The sequence below is a fragment of the Trachymyrmex cornetzi genome, unplaced genomic scaffold (assembly GCF_001594075.2).
Source record: "Trachymyrmex cornetzi isolate Tcor2-1 unplaced genomic scaffold, Tcor1.1 scaffold21, whole genome shotgun sequence".
Taxonomy (NCBI): domain Eukaryota; kingdom Metazoa; phylum Arthropoda; class Insecta; order Hymenoptera; family Formicidae; genus Trachymyrmex; species Trachymyrmex cornetzi.
The window spans coordinates 1,457,520-1,480,227 of NW_017296741.1; the positions used below are offsets into that span (position 1 = coordinate 1,457,520).

The 22,708-nt window shown below is 34.0% G+C and overlaps 1 protein-coding gene across 1 annotated transcript in view; it reads left to right on the forward strand.

The window, feature by feature from the left end:
- Window positions 1-22,708, forward strand: part of LOC108759859 (uncharacterized) — a 171,815-nt gene that overhangs the window by 101,618 nt on the left and 47,489 nt on the right. Inside the window, exon 6 of the mRNA XM_018505520.1 lies at window positions 22,652-22,706. Within this exon, the coding sequence (XP_018361022.1) occupies window positions 22,652-22,706 (55 nt within the window). The remainder of the gene's footprint in view (window positions 1-22,651; window positions 22,707-22,708) is intronic.

The following is a 22,708-nucleotide window of genomic DNA, read 5'->3' on the forward strand; positions in this document are numbered from 1 at the left end:
CGAGCACGAAAATAAATGTATGAAATTAATATTTCTCGCAATTTTAAAGATTGGTAATATTTTTCCTAATGCAAAAAGAAACAGTTGCTTTAATAGTTAAGATCAAACAAATCTATAAGATTTTTATTTTTCTAATGGTTCATGAAAATATTAATATTAATCGAAATGTAAACTTTGTTTCTATATCTATTATACGTCCAGAGAAAAATTATTATTATTTATTCCATGAACGATTTAATGATGAAAAGTGTTTTTTTTTTCATTTCCAGACATAATTTTTTGAACTTGTTTGGTTTTTGAGAAAAATCCTTCATATTTAAATCGTTACAATGAAATTTCATATATAAATTGACCCATAATTTAATGAGGTTTTGCTGAAGTGATAATTACATTCTACAAATATTCATTATAATGGAACTATGTTGTAATATAACAATAGAACAGTGCTTTCAATAATAAATCGAATAAGAAATTATGTTAAAATTTAATTATTATATTTTAACATCAATATTATGAATTAAAAACAGATAATAGTTTAAACTAAGATTGCAATTGATCGCAAATTTTACGGAAAAGTCCTAACTTACTATTTCTGGCGTTTATCGACATCGTGAAATATAATAAAATTAAAATAACGCTTTTTTTACATCAATTATTTGTTAATAATGAGAAATATAATAACATAATAATCGAATAGATCTCAATGGTCATCATCGAAACCCCTAAAGTGCAACTCGTTGTGCAGTTCGTAACGCAACCACCGAAATGCGTTCCCAACAGAGCACTCGCTTCGACTACACATTTCACTTGAAAGTAACGTTCGCTCGGCATTGCAATTTACCATTTGAGACAGTAGTATGCAAATGCGTCCCGGCGGCAGTTCTTATTTCTGATTTATTAGAAAAACGAGTTAAATATATGTGGTTTATTATGAATTTTTTTTACAATAAAAGAGCGCTGCTTATAAACATGTATGTAGGTATACACTGTGTACTTTTAAAATGTAACAAATCTATCGACTAAAAAAAGTAGATTAACCTTGTATATAAGATTGCCGAAATCGCACCATTTTTCATATAAAAACTTATAACTTAGAAATTATGAAGAATTCCTTCAGTTTTTTTACAGCATAATAAATTACAATCTTTTTCCTTTCGTATGTAATTCTTTCATAATAATATTTTTTGCATTATTATAATGTTTTAAATGAAGATTTTTAACAAACCTGCAAATAGACGATTTAGGAAAAACTGTTGCCTAAAAAATTTTTTTTATTATACAAGAAATGGAAAAGATTGTGTACTTTAGTATACTGTTAAAAACTTAAAAATACCTACTCTTCATAATTTCTAAAACATGTGATAATTTTAGACGGTAATTTAAGGAACATCTATGTGAGCTAAAATAAACATTTTGTAGGTGTACAATATACAATACATTTTTATATAAATGGAATAAAAATGTAAAAAATGTAAGAATGTTAAGCAACGTACGATTAAAAAAAAAATTTACATTGTGATGTAATTTAGGGGTATAAATCGTGGTATGAAAGGGGATCCCGTTTTTTGTGCACAAAAGTACTTGTAGGCAATCGAGCTGTAGGCAATAGTACATGTAGGCAAATGTGATATTTCATCTCTAAAAATTTTATATGTGCGTAAAAATGCTTGTAGGCAATCCAGTTGTAGGCAATAATACATGTAGGTAAGAGTAACTCCATTTCTAAAATTTTTATTTGTGCGCAAAAGTACTTGTAGGCAATCGATACTGTAAGTAATCGATTTGTGGGCAAATGCAATCATCTCGTGGTGTGAGAGATTAAAACATTTTGTAAAACTTTATTTACTTATAAACAAAGACGTAAAGAAAACTGTAATCCTATTAATCTAATTCTAACAATATTCTAATCACGACAAATTATCAAACATAGATTATTTAATTTACGTTTTCTCCAATTTTGTTACGAAATGTCAAAAAATAGTATCGCTATTACGATTTTTTTAATATACATAAATACAAACTTTTACTGCACTTTATGTAACAGAGCAACGTTGGAGTATCATGTAATTCTCAAATAATCCACAAGAAAAAATATATAAGCACAATAATTAAATTTTTAGGTGGAATAGTGCGATTTCAGCAACTTTACCCTACGGTATGAAATGACAGAATATTACAGTTTCCTTATTTTTATTGAAAACTGTTTTATTGTTAACAATTTGTTAATTGTTGCATGTTTGTTTTATGTCATTTAAAATTCTGGAGAAATTAACTTTAGTAGAAGATAATTATATATAGAAAATTGTACTCGCGTATGATTCTACAATTATGTATATATATATATATATATACATATACTAAAAATATGGAAAATTTCATAGAAATTTTATTTGTAACGAAAAATAAAAGAGAAGATCTGATAATGAGTTTTATTTTTAAAATTATGTAAAATAAATTTCAAGAATTTTGTAAACATGCAAATATGTTATGAAGATTCTAAAGATCGTGCTGTATTTAGTTCTAAAAGTGGGATTTTTATCTTAGATCTTTCTACCACGGGGAACGATTAATTGCAGACGTGGAACATCGAGTGTTTCTTTATATAATACTAATTGTGTCCACCTATAATCGCCGAATATTATATGAGAATTGGTTTACTAAGAACTCCTTGCACCATATTTAGCGTTTGATGGAAATATTTAATTTTGAATGCTATTTGTCTGCCATACAAATAGGAACTATATGATAGAAAAGATATGAAATAAGATCAATTTAACGATATTTTGCTAATATGAAATCATTAAATTAAATTTTTCAGTAAAATATATATATTAAGACACCGTGGTATTAAAAAAAAATCGAATTTCTAAATGCATACTTTTGAATGGACACTTAAAAATATCATATGGGTATCGGAACTATAGTAATCAGATCAATCATGACGCTATCTCTACACGAGCATACAATTCAAGCGAGGTTGTTTTTAAAATGAGCAACGCTCTCTCTCTCTCTCTCTCTCTCTCATCTTTATTTACCAGGATTTATTGCTATCCAGTTTGCTATTCGTAGTGAATGTAGGTTTTCCGCTTGGCTTGGCGTTGATTTTAAACGAGTATAGATATTTACGCAGGACATGCTCTCTAGCTTGCGACAAATAACCCGAGCACTTCCTCTTGCTTTCTCTCTCTCTGGAACACGGCACTCACGGAGACAACCCAACCGAGTAACCCGCGCACTTGACTTACCTTCTCTACTGGCGACGCGTAAAACAGCCTTTACGACGGGCGCGTACAAACATCGTTCTCGCCCTCTTGGTGGATAACGCCACGACGGTTCGTCATTGTCCCTTAAAGGAGCCGCGTGCGCAGCTCGTTAAGGACAAAATTCTCTGGCTTATCACCGCCAGGGGCGAGAGGAGAGGGGTGAGGGAGTTTAACTAATTAACCGAGGAAAGGACAGGCCTCGCGGGTATTTCGCTGTAATTAGCGACGAAATGCACGCCCGTAATGACATTTGCGAGGGAACATCTAGCTTCTTTCCCTTTCCCTTACCCGCGCGTGTCTTCTTATGCAATTTTCAAAAGTCACGTCGCGGTCGTTCCTCTCTGCCTTTTCATTGTACAACGATCTTACTAAGAACGATGCGAACAATAACGATTCTGTATCGCGGAACTTAAGATCCTTATTGCAAAAAAAAGTCGTAGTAATAAAAAATGTAGTATTTTACATTTTTAAGATGATATTTCCTAAATTGATTTTTGAAAAATATAATTTTGCATTTGCCATGAATTATCCAAGGGTATCGAATTATATATTTAAACAACCGTATACCTTTTTATTTTACAGATGTAAGAAATTTAATGAAATTTAGTTATCTTTGCATTTTAAATAGAGATACATACGTTGTGATCTTTATAGACATTGCTCTTTTATATATAAAGGAACAAGGTCTCTGTAAAGAGATAACAATGTGTATCTATTTAAAATCATATATATTATGAGAAAAATAAGAAAGAGAAAATTAAATAGATTTAGAAAACTACCTAAGTATATAAAGCAATGTAATATTGTTAATATTCCCACTATTATTTGAACAAAGCAATTTGTAAAAGAAAATCGTAAGAATCTTTTTTTCATATCTGTAGAATTCGTTTTAGCTGATTTTATATATAAACAAGTCACAAATATATGAATTGTGAGATTTTACTTCTTTAATTATCTGAACAAATCATGTTTTCATCAGAATTAATAAAGTACAATATTTAATTTCCGAGAAATAAGGAGGTGTGTCTTTAGGAAACCTGTCAGTATCAGCTTTTCTCTCTTTACTCCGATTTTCCTCTATATAATATATTGGCTTTCTTCTTTTTTCTTGAGAAATTAAGTGTCATTTCGTTACTTCTTTGTAATTATCTTCTTAATTGATCGGTATCAAAGTGTGTTTAGCAATTACTAGCTTCATAAAACTGATTTACAAAATATTAAGAATGTTTATAAAATATTATCTCATAAAAGATAAATGTTATTTCCTTATTGTCGGTATTGTCAACTGTAAAATTATTAGTTGTGTTTAAAATTCTTCATTTTTACTGCCTAGCAAAAGTTTAATTAAGCAGTATTTATTTATAGCCATAATTATTCAAGTATTCAAGTATATTGTTAATTTTATTATTCGATTTCGTTTGTTTCCCTTTTTACGATTATAAATTGCAGAACTTTTTAACGATCTGGTCGATATTGGGTGATAGCTTTTTTTTCGCAAAGTCATTCCCGCGCTGTAGGAACAAAATCCTATTTCCGTCCATCAATTTTACTACGACTTTTATAATTTTCACCATTTTAATCTCTTGAGCATCCCGAACATTTGACACTGCATGATCAAAGGACTTCGCTAAAAATGAAGCCTTCGACGTTGTTTATGCTCATCGATAATTTCCGACGACGCGCGACTGCGTAAATTGCGCGCATGCATGAGCCGTGAGTTCACGCAATTCAGGCAAAATGTTATATTTGTCGTTAAAGCGTTAATACGCGTATATAAACGCGATGCGACGCAGCGCAAGCATTACCCTGACAAATGCACCATTGATCACGGCGCGATCGATACCGAAACTCGATATTATCGTGCGATTTAATTGTGCCGCCGCGTAATTATCTCGACGACAACAATAACAATAACAGCAGGGGCGTGAAAAGTTTGACAATTTGCGCGTCGTCCACGAGCGATAATGCAGAAAGCTCGCCCGAAGCGATACATATTTGGGAGTGTCGCGTTTCTCGATAATCTCGGTATTATTTTTTTTTTTCGCGATGAACAATGTAGACTTCATTTTTTCAAGAAGAGGCACGTCCATCTCAGTCGAACATGACGGTGCAATCTACAGCCAGCTTAGATTTCAATTTCACAGTTATTATTCGGAAAATTGAGCACGTAAGATTGACGTGGAGATGGAAATATAATTTCTATACGGAACTATTTTCTCAAACAGAATTGAAGATTTCCTTATTTGTACTTTAATAACAGTTGTTAAGACACGCTAGACGGTTTATGTTGAAAAGTAATTAAAAGCTGCCAGGATTTAACTTTCCGTCTGCAATCATATTTTTAGTATTTTTACTCTTTCCGTCTAGCTCAAGATTTTTTTTTTTACTATTCTAGGCTTTCAAAAAATGTGGAAAAATTCAGAGTTACTTTTCAACATCTTCATTAAATAATTTTTTAACAAGATATTTTAGAAGGAAGAGAAAGAATCAGATTCCGCTCTTCTTTATTTTGGAGTGTAAAATTTTGCCAAAAAAAGAAGGTTGCAGATGGAGCGTTAAAACTGATATGCAAGATATAAACTCTTTGCATTCTTAAGTTGAGTGTGACTCGACATCAATTTTATTCGCGGGAGCTCCTATGTCGAGTTACACTTGACATTTTTAAATTGCCAGTTTAAATATGTATTATATGTTCGAAAAAAAAATTCAAAGTGCAAAGGGTTAACTTTCGAATAATATTAATTAACGAAATATGTATAGAAATATTATTCTACATTTTTTCTACTTACTCGCATGAACTACTTCGTAAGTATCTGCGCGATACTCCAAATACTTTTTGATATACGCCGCAACACATTTTATCATAGAATGTCAGACACGTCCCAAACGCCTAGATAGTTGCGGATAGTCCGATGGGAGAATCTACGAAGGATCTACAAATGGGGTCACCGAGAAGTTCAAGTGTTACGTTAGAAATTTGTGAGGCGGGGACTATGCGACGATAATTTTTCGAGCGCGGATTGCACGAGGGAGTACCAAATCAAAGAGTAGTAACTCGCGACGATTCGCAGAATAAGTCAAGAAACGAGGCGAATCCATAATGAAGCCGCAGAGGGAGAAGCGGGGGTGGATATGCATTATTCACGCTCGGGCCCAAAGTGTTTGTATTTTAAAGTGACGCGCGCGCACATTAATATTGTATAACGCGAAAGTAGCTCGATGCATCGCGCAAAGTCGATTCGAATTCCGAACTTTGCCGTAGCATCGATATTATTCCTTGCTTACTAATGCGACTCGCCTAGGGAACCCTGTCGGATAATACAAAGCGATGGAAAATTAAATAACGAACTTCCTAGTTCAGCGACACATTTTAAACTTCTCATCCTTTCATCCCGTAGGAGTTCTCGACCTAATTTCGTGCCGATACGATAACCGTTTCGATTTAAAAGACGTGTACGATTGACGTCGTGAAAATTTACGTCGTTGGCAACGCGATTGCTTTTAGCGAAACAGCATCGAGTTTCATGACAAGTTGAGGATGAAGGAGCAGGTGAATCTGCAAAGCGCAGGTTAATCTTGTCACACTGATAAAAGAAAGTAATATATTATGACACTATTTTTTCGGAGAACGCGTGATACGTATATTAAATGTCATATAATAAAATTCGTAGTATCTAAAATTGTTATCACTATTGAGTGATGCAATATTGTTATCGGTATATAAATTTTACAAGGAAATAGATCACTCTTAATTAATGAACACAAATTTTTCATACATTTAACACTTTTTAAATGATAGAATATTTATAATTTAGACTTCTACAAACATAAAAATTACCTAATTATTAAATATAACAAATAAATAACGTTTCCTAAAATAAACGTATAAATATAAGATATGATAACTAAGCTAATGAAAACGAACGCGGTAAGTACTGCACGAATTTGATTGAAATTAAGAGGATCTATTTTGAAACTCTTAACGACTGTAATACTACAGTTACAGTTGTTAAAAGTTACAGAATGACCCCTAAACATATTTAATAATTACATAATCTTAAGATAATGTTTTGGTTTACATTTGAGCCATTTCCAAAATTAGGTAAAATTAGGACCATTTCCTTTAAATATGGAAATTGCACGAAGGAATTAGATTTGATTTTAGCTGATTTTACTCAAAATGGCTCAAGTGTAAGCTGAAATATTATTCTGCACTCAAATATTATATAATTATTAAATGTACACTTAATTTCAAAGAAATTCGCGCACTCTCGTCTCTTATTAGCCCAGTTATCATATCTCACCTGATTATTAATTTAAAAGGGAAGGAAAAATAAGCATACTAGCGAATTCAATTTTGAAATGATATGAAATATGTAATTTAATGTTTCCTCAAAATAATTCCAATAAAATATATAATAGCATAAAATTGCTTAAAAATTAACATCATTTATAATGTATCTGTTACTACTGACCACTAAAAAGTCCAAACTAATATATAATGAATAAAATTTTTAAATAAACTATAAATTACTTGTTCGAAATTGTTAAAACAATTAAAGTAAGAAGAGAGATCAAGAACAAACAAAAATAAGATTATAAACATTATAATTTATTATGACATCAGGTTCATCACAAAAATTATTGGTGTTTAAACAATATCTAATATATGAAACGTTTCGACTCAATTCGGTTTTCTTCAGCCATTTAAAAATCAAATAGAAAACAATAAAAGTAATTTAAAACGATAGTTGAATGTTGGAAAATTTTTTATGCGCTCGTCTTATCTTTAGCATAGAAAATTGAACCTCCTAATGATCACTGCAGGCATATCTTAGCGTTCACTTGTACATAAAATTTATATATCGATAGTATTTTAGGGTTATAAACTGTATTTCTCTCTCCACGTTTACACGACTTCAGCATCTTGTAACGAACTTGGAAGGGAATCTGGGAACGCGTCATTTAACGATGTTCGATAAGAATTAACTGTCGTGAACTCAAGTTGAATGTCGGCAAGTTCGGTCGAACGGGTATTCCCCGTGCGGGAGCAGACTTAATATTTAAAAATAGCGCGCAATTTAGCGGAAGCGTGCTGGCGCGGCTCGATTGGCCCGCCGAGATTTTGGTAGGGCCAAGAGATCGGAAGGCAACCACAGCGCAGATACGTGATTGGCTGATTGGCTGGCCGATTTCTAAGTCTGGGCACGCCACGCAACGCGACTCTAACTCAACAACGAGAACGCTCGCCTCCTGACTGGAATTTTTTCCATGTAATTACGTACGCTCGCCCGCCCCCCATGGACCATCCCCAACTAAATTCTAACCCTATCGATTCGACCCACCGATGACCCCGAATATTTTTTTATGTTGTATCACAGAGTTTACTGCGAGATAGACGTGCAGAATATGTATTGTCTGTTTTATGAAATTTGAAGTGTTAACCATGAATCCGGAAATACTTGTCACTTTGTTTCTTTTAATTCCAGAAAGCTTGAATGATATTGTATTGCTATCGATATGTAAACTTTATGTACATACAAGGAAATAGATCACTCTTAATTAATGTAACACAAATTTTTCACACTTTATATATATATAAATATTTATAATCTAAACGTTTATTTTAATACAAATAACCCAATTATTAACTTTTGAAAGGAAAGAAAGAATAAACACATTATCAAATTTAATCTTGAAATGATAAGGAGCAGTATGAAATTCAATTATGCGTATGTATATCTCTTCGTACATTTAAAAAAATATATAGTAACACAAAACTGCTTAAAAATTGAAATCACTTATCACGTTCTGTGTTATAATATTGATTATCAGAGAATTCAAACTGATATCTAACAGACAGAATTTTTAAACTTGTTTCTGCTTGTCCTATAGCTTTTAACGTGCCAGATTGAACTTTTTAATATGACTTGCGAAGATATAGCTTAACGCTCAATAACCTCGATCACTCGTACGAACAATTTATGATGAAAAAAAAAGATATAACAAATACAGAGTGTAATTAAAATAAGGGAATAAACTTCAGGAACGAGCATCTCACACCAAAATATAAAAAAAAAAGTTCATATAAATATATAAACTCTTCGCAAATTCACTGTTACTAAAATACAGCTCAAAACGTTTATTAATATTAAATCGCGAAATCGTGTTTGAATTTTATTAATAGAGTTCAAACACGATCTCACGATTTCACCCCCATGAATTTTTATCTGTGGAGACACTTAAAGTCTTTAATTTATATCTTTAGTTTAAATCGAAAATAAAGATATGATGCCAACGCATCTTTATTATTATTTGTAAAACCATTTACAACTATACCTCGCACTGAGAGAAAAATGTTTTGTATTTGTAACTTATAAGTATAGTTGTAAATGTTTTACAAATAATAATAAAGATGCGTTGGCATCATATCTTTATTTTCGATTTAAACTAAAGACACCGCACTGAGAGAAAAATGTTTTGTATTTGTAACTTATAAGTATAGTTGTAAATGGTTTTACAAATAATAATAAAGATGCGTTGGCATCATATCTTTATTTTCGATTTAAACTAAAGACGTAAATATTAAAGACTTTAAATAATATGTAATTATATACAATTACATATTACTATAATTATGATTATTACTGTTATAATAATAATAATAACACTAACTCTATGTATATAGTTCTAGTAACAAATTTACATAGTTGGTAACCTAAAATGACTATAATTATAGTTATAACTATAAAATAGTTGAAATTACCATAAAAATGATTCAAGTGACTATAATTTTATAGTTATATTTTAGGATAACCATATTTTTTATAACTATAAAATTATAGTCACTTGAATTATTTTTATGGTAATTTCAATTATTTTATAGTTATAATAACTGTAATTATATATAATCATTTTAGGTTGCCAACTATATACATTTGTTGCTAGAACTATACACATAGTTAGTGTTATTATTATTATAGCGGTAATAATCATAATTATAGTAATATGTAATTATAGTTACAAATACAAAACATTTTTCTCTCAATGCGGGATCTTTGAAAGAGTGCGACAGTCATGATCCGACCTGTTTAGGTATGCGTATATCGAATCAAACGGGAAACACTTTAAACATTTGTTATAATTAAAAATTAAAAATAAATAATATTAAATAATGATAGATATTACTTATTCATGTTCAATTAATAAACATTTGTTTGAGCTGTATATCCCAGTAACAAAGTGCGAATATGTTTATATGAGCTTTTTTTCATGTTAGATGTGGGGAAATCGCCGTCGAAATTTATCTCCTTATTTTAATTACAGTCTGTATATGTAACTGCGTGCGTGCGTGCGTGCGTGTGTGTGTGTACACGACCGCCAAAAAGTATTCATACAGAAAAAACATTTTTTAAAAAAACTTTATTTTTAAAAAGTAAATATTATTCAACGAAAAATAAATCATCGGATTGATATCGAACGATATTGATACAATAATTTCAACACTAATTTGACGTCGATTCGACGTTTAATTGACGATCATTTCTTGCTGGGTAATTAACAATTTATTCATGAGGAATAAAATAGACTGTATGTTTCTTAAAATTATATATATACCAAAAAGATGTGTGTTAATTAAAGAAAACATATCATCTGAAAAATATTAAAAACTGTATTGTTTGGATGCTCAAAATGTATTCGTACGATCGAGAAATTTAGCTTCTAAAATCAGGAATATATGCAGAGCTCGTTTGTTTTTGTTAGAATAGAATGTATTCATTATATAAAATTGCTAATTAATGTTTATTTTCTACAAATAAGACTTTAAATAATAAAAAATTTCCTCGTATAAATACTTTTTGCACTCACTGTATATGTATGAGCGTGTATATACATACATACTATGTTATTGTATAAAAAATTGCAGCAGCGTGCAATATATTAAAAGCACTTATTGGTTTTTAATTAATAAATTACATCATCCAATCAATATTAATATTTTCCGAGAGAACATGAGATAATTAATTAAAAATTTATTTTTTCTAAACGGAAAGAATGAGGGTTGGTCAATGGACAGCGCATAAAATGTAGATAATGGGATTAATCATATAGCGATCGCCCTCTTTCCTCCAATGTATAAAGTTTTCAGAGATCAATCATTCAGAAAATAAAATACATCAGTTCTGATTACGTGGAATTCACGTTAATAAAAACACATGAATACTTATCGACATTGAAGTCTTTATATATATTCTTGCGATTTCTTGTAACGATAATGATCACGCTGTTGTATAGTAATGAAATCGTTGAAACATCCCCCGATTTATATTCGATTTTACCGTCGTGTCGCATGTTCTATGTCGTCACCTCTGCCAGATAGTAACAAGAGTATAAGGTCGCGGTATGTGACCTTCGCGATTGTCGGGTCACCAGGGGTTGGTGGGCCCAGCGCAGCGGTACGCGTGTAAATTCGCGGATCGCCCTGCGTGCAGCAGCTTGGCTGCCCTGGAATGCGAGGGGCGGTGGCGACCGAGGGGGCAGGAGGTGCGGAGGTGGCTACAAATTGCAACCATTACTCTTGCAGCCGCGCACCGCTCCCCCGATCCACCGCTCCGCGGCATCGCGGCCGTGCGGGGCGCGCGCTTCTCGCTGCGAACGGCGGCGTCCGACTATTGTGTATGAAATGATTATGGTGGCGCGGTATGAGGTCGCGGGGTCGCGCGAAGCCGTACGTCACTTAGATTGGCCCGTTGGCAGTTACAAAAGGCGGGTGGCGCGCGCGGACGACGCGATTATGCGCTGCGACGACGCGACGGCGTCGATGTCGGAAGCTGGGGCGCGTTCTCTTTCGCGGGACGTTGTCCCGCGACGGCTGTCGTCGGGAGATCGTTTGAATTTATGACCGCGCTCGCGTTTTCGCGTTACTCTTTGCCGAAGTAGGATTAGATAGAGCGGCATCTGCTGCATGCAACAATGGAAAACGCCGTCCACGATTTTCAACGTTATCGTAGAAGTGAAGTTGACGGCGTATTTCGTTGCTTTCTTTATATTGTGCGGGATGATCGTGTCAATGAAATATTGCACTCTCCTTCCGTATATTCGTAGATAACGTATGACCGCACCGCAACGAGGAAAATCTTTTTGTCCTTGTATCGCAGATTTAAATAATTAAATATGCTCGGAATGGAGATTAGCTCTACAAAAAAAGAGATTTATTTTTCAAACACCTACACACATTGATTCACAATAGATATACGATTATATATCTTTTTTATATATAGCTATTTTTGTTCCTCCGTATATTAATAAACTGAATTTATTCGATACATAAAAAACGAATAATATTTACAAGAGTTATACTATTTAAATTAAAACTAAATAACATATATGTGTTAGTAGAGGTTTTTATATGTAAATTAGTCAAAGTAAAATTAGATTCAACGAGAACATATCAATATCTAAATAGTGACAATACGATTCTTATTGTGGTAAATTTTAATTTCAAAACGAATTAAAAAGAATCAGCTCAGTTCCTTTTTGATTCTTTTAATTGTATTAAATTATTCTTTTCAGCAATTTGTTTAACACGTCATAAAATTTGAACGGGAATGAAGAGAAGTAAAATATTTTTGGACCACACACTGAATGTTTTAAAAAGTGGGAGTTAAATCCGAAAATTTCCCGATTCTCTGCTTCCGAAATTCGCTGATCTTTTCTATTTTTATATACGTAGAATAACGACTAAAAATATAAGATTTGATTTCAATCAATCTGGATTTTTTCATGAATAATTAGTTTCACAGAAGAATATTTTTGCACGAATTCACTTAAAATATGCAATTACATCTTTTTATGTATATTAATTTATTTTTCTTATACCGATTGTACATCAGTACTAATAATCTTATCTATATTTTTTATATTTGTGCGTCACGTTGTAATCTTCAACTTATTATTGAAATATATATTTCTTAAAATCTTCTCGTTTATTCTTATTGAAAGTTTTGAATAAAATGATGAGAATTCTAATCGGATGAACCCAGACACATAAATTTTGATAGGGGAATAAAATTGCTATGATTACATGCCATGCAAAAAGATACACGATATATCGCACGGTACAAATGCTATAATTAGCACGCCATCCCTTACGCAGTGCAGCGCGGCGCCATTGAGAGCGGCCGGCGCGGCGCAGCGCATTCAAGCCCGCCGTATTGAACGCCGGCCACATTTCGAGTCGGCATTTCAACAGAAATACGGAGTCCTTTTACAACATTGCATCGCACCGTCCGGTCAATCCGTCTGCGGACGTCGCGACGCCCCCTTTTGCCTTCATCCCCGAAAAAGGAAGAGAGGTACAGCTGAAGGTTCGCACAAAGCCGGGCTTGCTTAATAAGTGCCTACCCCTTTTTCGCGTTTCAGAGCTCGCCCTTCTCTACCGCGCCGTGCAGAGGGTAAACAAAAGAACTTCCGCCGACAAAGGGCCCACCAAGATTAGCCCCCGCGGGCCCTTTCGCGGCAACCAGCGCGAATTCGCGAATTCCTTTTTTTTTTTTTTCGACCGCGGGATTAGCGGGATTAAAAGAGAGCTCGCTAACGCCACCGTCGACGCTGTTATTTATCAGTTCTTTCATTAGGATGCGGAGAAGTTGTCGGCCACGTTATTGTCGGAATGTCAATTATCTCGACTACGTATCGCTTTAATTACTATGCAGTAGACACGGAACAGGTCTACGTGTTGATATGCTTTGAAAATCTTCTTCATCTAAAACTCACAGAGGGATGATGGGAAAATTACAACCCGACTAACTTGTGACCGTAAAAAGAGTAAAATAGAACAGCAAAATGTAACGAAACATTGTTCAATGGATAAGAAATATATAAAAAGGATATTTTCTATGAGGGGCTAAAACATATTGCGGCAGAAACGTTATGAAGAGACGGAGAGAAATGAAATGTTGGTAAGATGGAAGGTAATCGTAAAAAGTTGCGAAAGGGAAATATGGAAGGTATAAATGGTAAAGAATGAAAAAAATGATAATGCTCACAGGAAAAATATGTCAGGTCTCTGCGACGCTAATGATGGATACATGTTAAGAAGAAATAAGGAAAGAAAGCGATTTTTATTGTACATTTCCTGGGACGCGTATGTGGAAATAACTCAGCTAACTAACACACGAGACAACGTCGAGAATCATCTACGTGAAACTGAAATACGTTGGAAAAATTACTCCCCACGGTAATTCCATTGACCCTCTTGAGGAGAGGTTAAACAGAATAAGGGAGTAAAATATTTGCCGGATAATTTATGCGATGGCCTCAAAGTCGACCGCGACAAACGATCCATCCGTTAGAGAGGCCCGGGAAGACACCCGGTAGTGCCGCTTGTTTCGCTCTACGGCCAAGCAAGTTTTAACTGCGGCTATAAATAACGTGGCGCAATTAAAGGGCCCGACCCCGGCAAAGAGTGTAGCGAAACGATGGAAATGATGTCGTGTCGTGGGCTAATAGCGTAATGCGTGCATGTCGAGTCTAGCTGGGCCGAGTCGAGCCGGGCGAGTCGCACTGGCTGGTACGAAACTCACCCGGGCGCGCTTTTAACGGTCGAACTTGTAACCGCGCGTGTACACGGTGATAACTTCCGCCATCCTGCGTTCTGTGAGCGCGGTATACGAGGATCAGCCGCGCCGACTCACCTCAAACTGTCGACCGTTTTTTACTTTACTTAATTGGCTTCATATACCTATGGAATACCTGGGCGCGCATCAGCTTCACTCTCCTTCCTTTTACCCAAGACTTGCAAGCGAAGAACAAAATCAATACTTTTTTTTTCCTTAAAAAGATATTCTCCTTCTAACTCATAAATAACTTGAAAATAAAAAATCTGTCGCGAATTAATTCCGACTTAATTGCTCCAATGATTGTTTGAAATTTATATTTTTAGAATTATAATTTCAAGAGAATGTTGCAGAGGTATTTCGTTGAGGGAATTGTAGAGATTTACGATATAACGATATATGTGTCTATAAAATTCATTAATTTAAAGAATTTGATAAAAATTATTTTTTTTAAAGTAGTATATATTATATGAGACAAAGGAACTAAAAGTATATTATTCATTAAATTAAACAAAATTGTTAATCTATATTTGCATCTCATGAGTCATCCCACTAAATAATGATTGTTTTGTTACATAAGCCAGAGAAATATTATCAGATTATGTTAAGAAGTCTGTAATAGATTAATAAGTGAAGATTAGATATCGCTACGCAGTTAGATATTTTGCGAGAGATTTATCGGCCTCATATAAATTCCATAATGAAATTATCGTTCCGATACGATTGGATATCGAAATATGCCCGGTCAAGCCCACGTGCAACATTAATTACTCGATCTGCAAGATCATAAATAAATTGATGAATTAACAATTTGGCATCCCTTGTGATTAACGGCTCGTGGTTATAAAATTAATAGGCCATATTATCAGCGATTTTCACAGTCTATCAATTATTCTTGACATTACTAAATAATAAAATCATCGTTGTCACAATAACCTACCGAATTAATAAATTAATTCATTTGGTTATTAATTTAGCATAAAATGCAATATTTTTCTTACAAATACCTGAATAATAAATAAATTTCCATTAAGTTCAAGTTTTTTAAATGTGCATATAAAATATTTTTAATTTTTGCTCTCTTGTGCACTTGAATGGTTAATTATCGCAATTTTGTGAATTAAATGAGGGATTATTTTTCTTTATGTTCAAAGCAAATTATATTAAAAGTACATCTATGATATAAATTAAAGTAACGGTAAAATTTATATACTGAAAAAAAATTTGTTCATTTGACTGAATTAATTATTTACTGGATTAAATTAATTTAGTTGTCTTTATTTCTTTCATTGGGGAATATATGTATTAAATCAAGTATAATAGGCTTGATTTAAATACATATATTCTTCAATAAAAGAAATAAAGACGAGTTAAACTAATTTAATTAATTGCTTTTCGTTATATTATTATATAAGTAATCCGAATCCTACATACTACATAATACCGAAATATATTTGCAATTAATATATATTATATATGCACCACCAATTTTAACATAAACTTAATTTGTATACATTTCATTCAGACATAAAAACTGAAACAATAGAGTAATGAGAAATGTTAATTTGAAAATAATAAAAAGATTATAATAAAATTCCAATTTATAATAAGTTTTCCGAAAATTTTCCTCAGGCAAATGCCGGACGATACCTTCTGCGATGTACTTTTAGATTATTTTCCCCTGATTAATGTCGAGGATGCTATTACCTGTCATAAGCTTCAAATTTTCAATATCATATTCTCTGCAACATTATTTTTCAAATTGCAAATCTGAAGCAAAGTTTGCTAAATTAAATATTTGAAATTAAATAAAAATAAAAATTATATAATGTATGCAACTTGATACTAAACTAAAATCTAAATGAGTTATATAAATAATTAAAATGTGAACCAATATAAGTAGACACAGAATAATAGTGTGTAATAATTATGTATATTAATAATAAATCGTTTCGGTCCTAATTTAAGCCCTTTTCAATATGATGCAAGATAATTAATTATTGAGCATTATAATACAATGAAAAAGTACAATCGATACGTTTACAGTTAGTAGAACACGGAGATACGTCGCATGTTTAAAGTCTATATGAAAGTCCAAATATAAAATCATCAATCGTCATATAGTAGGTATTTAGCAGAATACATATTTCGATAATCGGATATATCTATTAAAACTAAAATATTAAACAAAATAATAAAATATCAAAATTTAGATGGCAATTGCTTATAAAAATTGCTTACATTAAAATAAAATTCCTAGAGTTGTCCAATAAGAGCATGTATAGTGAAACGTTTTTTATACGATATTTATTAATGAAAGAACGTTAAAACAAGAGGATATATGAGCCGTTTATTTTGAAAGTGGCCTAAGTCCATTTTTCAATGTTTTGTTGTTGACCTTTGTAGTAGCGTGTACAACTTGAAATTAGCTGTCATAAACAACATTTTTTTTTTTTTTAAAGTGACTTAGGTCACTTTCAAAATAAACGGCTCATATGTAACTACTAAAATAAATAGAAGATAAAGTGTGATCAAGATTTCGAGAAGAGGTCAACATATAATAGATCCAGCATAAATTCGGTAAAAATAATTTATTCATTTGAATTTCTAGCACATAGAAATTGTTAATATATATTGACATTTTCGTTAATCTAAATTCGACATCGAACGATAAGATTTATTAAAGATTGCTAAAATATCTTATTAAAAATTATATGTAATGCTACAATTTTAATTTTGTTGCTAGCTAAAAACAGAAATTTTGAGACAAATTAATTTTGTTCTGACATTATATGCAATAATATATACTCATTAAATCAGGCCTGTCCGATTTCAGCTTCGGAGCCAAAACGCCATCGACGCAAAAAAATTCAATGTAAGATTTCAGGGACTGTAAAGTGTTGATAAGCGTGATTACTCAGACGTATATCGATACTTTACAGTTCCCGAAATCTTATCCATATGATTTTAGTTTCCGGAGCTGAAATTGGACAGGCTTACATTAAATTATTCAACTGTGCGTGTCTACAGTTAAAAATAAAATGGAATCGGATTATACTCAGAAAAAAATCTGCTTCAAATCGACGAGAAAATTCATAGAACAATCCACTGAACGGATTACATTGTTAGCAAGTGCATTAACGGTACGGATCATTGGTATGAACGCGCACGCTACGCGAAAACATCGCGAAAAATCCGCAATCGGCGAGGCGACGTCCGCCGTGACGTCTCGACGCTGTCGGCGACGAAACGTCACGGACAATGCTCGTTTTATTACGAAGTTCGGCGACGGAGAAACGGCCGATTATTATTCGCCTCGCGTTGTCATATTCCATTAGCGTCGCTGCCTGTTACAGACTCCGCTCAGCTTCGCTCGCGCTCGCGCTCGCTCTCGCTCTCGCCTACGCTTTCGCATTCGCTGTCGCTCGCTCAACCGCCGGGCGGTTAGTTCGAGGAACAATTCACAACGCGATATAGGAATCACCCTTCAACCGCGTGCTGGAGATGACATCGATACTCGACTTCCTCTCTCTCTCCCTCCTCTTCCGTTCTCTCGCCGTGTCTTTCTCTCTCTCTCCCCCCCTCTCTCTCTCTCTCTCGTTCTCTGTGTCACTGCTCTCTCTCCCATCCCCTCTCTCTTTCTCTCGCGCGCGTTACTGCATCCGCGTACACCCGCGTATCGACTAAACTTCGCGGCGACGCCGACGCCCGCAACGATTAGCTGCGTCGCGGTGGCGAATGTCGGGAGTTTCGTTCCGCCGCGCTGCATTTAACCCCTTGACGCCCGGATTTTCTCTTCTGCCGTGCGTACAAGTGGATTACCAATAAATCAATCCGCGTGAGCATTTCGATCCGCGGGAAACAAATCGAGAAAAACAATTAGCGAATACGATTGCCGCGTTTGCCGATCGCCCGCAGTGTTCCGCGACGAGCGATTACACACAGCTTCACTGCATTATAAACCGCGGAAGCGAGTTCACACATCATTCACGCGAGAAAGCGCGTGAATTGATCGATTCTTGCTATGACGCTTATTCGTTCTTAGACGCAATCAATTGGATAATTATTCATCATTGAATACTATTGAAAAAAATAATTGAGATTAATCGAACTCTTGAAATTTAAATAAGTATACAAAGATAAATCAAATATAACGGGAATTTTTTTTATTATTTATTGAACGAAAAAATAAAAATATAAAGAAAACAAATTATTTTTCTACATAGTTTCCTGTTACATTAATACATTTTTGCCAGCAGGTAGGGAGTTTGGTGATTCCGTTTTCATAAATAGTAGTATGTTGTATCTGCAACCGATTGCGCACGAATTCCTCTATATTGGCATCATTTTCGAATCGTTGTTCTCTCGATTCTTCTTTTAGTGATCCAAACAAATGATAATCGCATTGGGACAAATCTTTCCACGTGATTATCATTTATTTGGACTGCTGAAAGAAGAATTGAGGAGGATAATGCGATTCGTGGACGATGCCAGGAGAATTCATGGGCAATTGGTTGCAGACACAACTTACTACTTTTTATGAAAACAGGATCGCCAAACTTTATATCCGCTGCCAAAAATTTAATGTAGCAGAAAACTATGTAAAAAAATAATTTCTTTATATTTTTATCTTTGTTCAATAAATAATTTAAAAAATCACGTTTATATTTGATTCACTCTCATAAATATTTAACACGGACGAATTAGAGTAAAAACCTTGTGTGGTAATTCGTGCGTTATAATTTAATAAAGTATTATATTTAAATCGTTCTTATATCATTTAATATGACGATTGCATGTCAAAGTTGCGGAGCTTGTTTAGTTAATTTAGTATAAAAACTACTTGACAGTTCAAATATGGAAATTGGAAGATGCTCTGTCCGCTGCACACTAGAATTTCGTGCGGACACTGCATACATAATTGATTGTTTGAATTTTGGATATTGCTGATGATTGGCTTGGACTGAGGCGAAACGTCTGATCATCTTGTTAAATGATGTAAGAAGAATTTAAATACAATTTACTTTATTAAATTATAACGCACAAATTACTGCGCAGGGTTTTTACTCTCATTTGCCTTTTTATTGAAAATTTACCGTTGAAAAAACTCGCAAACAGATATAAACTCCGAAAATACTGTGTGAAAATATCATGAATTGCCGTATCCTGTATAATTGTTACAAATTACGCAAAATGATTATTATATCGCACAGACATCTATACTTATGAATTTTTATTGGTCTAAATTTCATTTATTAGAGCATTCTCTACGTGTAAATGACCATTTATCGTTTTATTTTTTTTTATTTTAAGCCAGATTTATAGTTTTTAAAGACAATAAATGAGGATGCTTTATAAAATAAATTTCAGTGTTTGCGTAAAACCAAAGATCGACTTTGCTTTAGCTTTTCAAGCAGCCTTACCTAGCATCTTCAATTGGTTCCGTGAAATACTCACCTCCTCTTTCTCTAATAAATCAGACCCTCCTTCTCCATCTCCTCAAAGTGCAACAAACATCTACCAAATCATCAATTTTCGGACGGCCTCATGAAATGCTCGCGGACCGACGTGTAAACAATTTGCGCAAGTAGCCGCGATAATGGAGGAGCAGAAGGATAAGGGGGATGAGGATAAGGTACAGGGCGGCGGCGCTGAGAGGGGGAGGGGGTGTTTGGTTAGCTCACACAAAGGACGAAGCGCACCGCTGCGCACACAACGGAATCAGCCCGCTACTCTAACAAGGAACATCCACAAACCACCCCTCTGCGAGGGGCTGGAATGGCGAAGGGATAGTGGTAGGGACTTGCTACAGGACCTCAACGGTTTGCGGAACGTCCGGAAGTTAGCGACACGGATACGAGCAAACGTCTTGCAGGAGCGGGCATGATGGAAAATGTTTTCGGGATGAAGTGATTTGTAACGAGGAAGGGTGTGTTCCTGAATTTAGGATTATGTTAAAATTTTTATCCAAAATTGTGTTAGAATTTTATTATGATAAAACCTAAAAAGAAATTGCGAATTTCAATGAAATTTGAAAAAAAAAAAAAAATGTTTGCGCGCCTATATTTTACTTCACTTTAATATTTTAATTTTTAATTCCTAGTTAACTTAATGGATGATAGAAAATTAATAATCAAACATGTACAATCCTCTTCCTTTTTTATATACCTCTTTACTCAATATTGATTCATTTGAACAATCTCGCTATTTTCCTGTTGTCTGTTCAATTTTCACTTTTCCACTTCTACCATCTCACCACAAGAATAGAACAACTTCCTCGAATTGGCGAGAGCTGTTTCTTCTCTTTATATTAGTTTTTCTTCGCTTTTCCCGTTTTCCTGTCTTTCTTCTTTTTTTCACCTTTTTCTTCTTACCTCTCCCCTCTTGATACTTCCTTCCTTATCGGTTCTAGCCTCGATTCTGCCCATTCCATCTTCTTGCCTCCGGCAGGTATCACTATTCCCGTTTTCTGGCACATCCTATTTCTTCCTCTCTTGATATCTCTAAACACCCTCGATTTCAGAAGCGTACAGCATATCACTATATACGTGGCGCTTCCTTGACGTTTATTATCGGATCGTTTAAGTCGATCGTAACTTATTTTAATTCCTTATCTTTCTCTTCTACGGGAACACAATTGCGTTTGTCACAGCAGCACGATTACTTGCAGCTCTTAATGACAGTTCGTGATTCATGATTTGCGTATCTGTCATGCTGTTGACACCCGGAAAATTATCACTTACGTACGCGATCGTAAGCTGCTACAGCGCAGAACAGCGCGCGGATCAATATCGTTGCACACCTGTTGCACGACTTTTGAATCACTCTGTACGATGAATACGGCGGCCGTCTCAGTTACCATCGCGACGAAAACAAGAAGAATGTGAAAATCCTTGTCGCTTGATCGTCCGCCGCGCGACGTCGCGGCGCATTCATTATCAATCTCGCTACGGGCCGGCTCAAAGGCAGCGAAATTAATAACTGTTTGCGGAAACGCTGAGCGGAAACTTCGCGCTTCGCCCATAGCCATCTTCGTTTTATTAATCCGCGTAAGCCGCAAACGGCCTGCGGAGCGGTGCAGCGCAGCGATGAGAATGCACTTTACGCTTATATCGTACGGCACAAGTCGTGCATGCTGCGATACTCGCAATCGCATTTATTATTATTAGAACTTGTTTCTTTTGCAAGCGTAAACGTCGATATGTGTCTGGATGAAGTATGAACTTTTAACACAATGTTGTTAAAAACGACGCGACGAGGTTTCTTTTTAAAGTTTTATCTATTCCACTATTATTTCCATATATAAAATCAATATCTGCTTCATATTTTATCCACCAAATTTAACATAAACTTAAAATATATTTGAATTTCATATTAATTAGCCGTTAAAATATTATATTAACAGAGTTAATATAATATTTTAGTAATTATTTGTGTGTGTGTGTGTGTGTGTGTGTGTGTGTGTGTGTGCGCGCGCGCGCGCGTGTGTGTGTGTGTGTGTGCAATTCAATATCTAATAATGAAGAATATATATTTATATAATTCATTAAATATAATAATTAAAGAAAGAATTAAGTAATATAGAGCTGGGTAAAGGGCGAAAGATAGATATATATTTAGTTCATTAACTTAATATTTTATCTTATAATCTTTAAATTCTGCTTTATATATTAATTAATTGCACAATTAATTAATCGTGATTTATTTTTCTATTTTACTTCTATATCTTTTTCATGATGTTTTTACTAATCAAGAAATCGTTGTTTTCAGATGTGAATATGGTAGCCGAGCCAAAGCCTCATCAAACTGGACGCAAGCGACAGAACG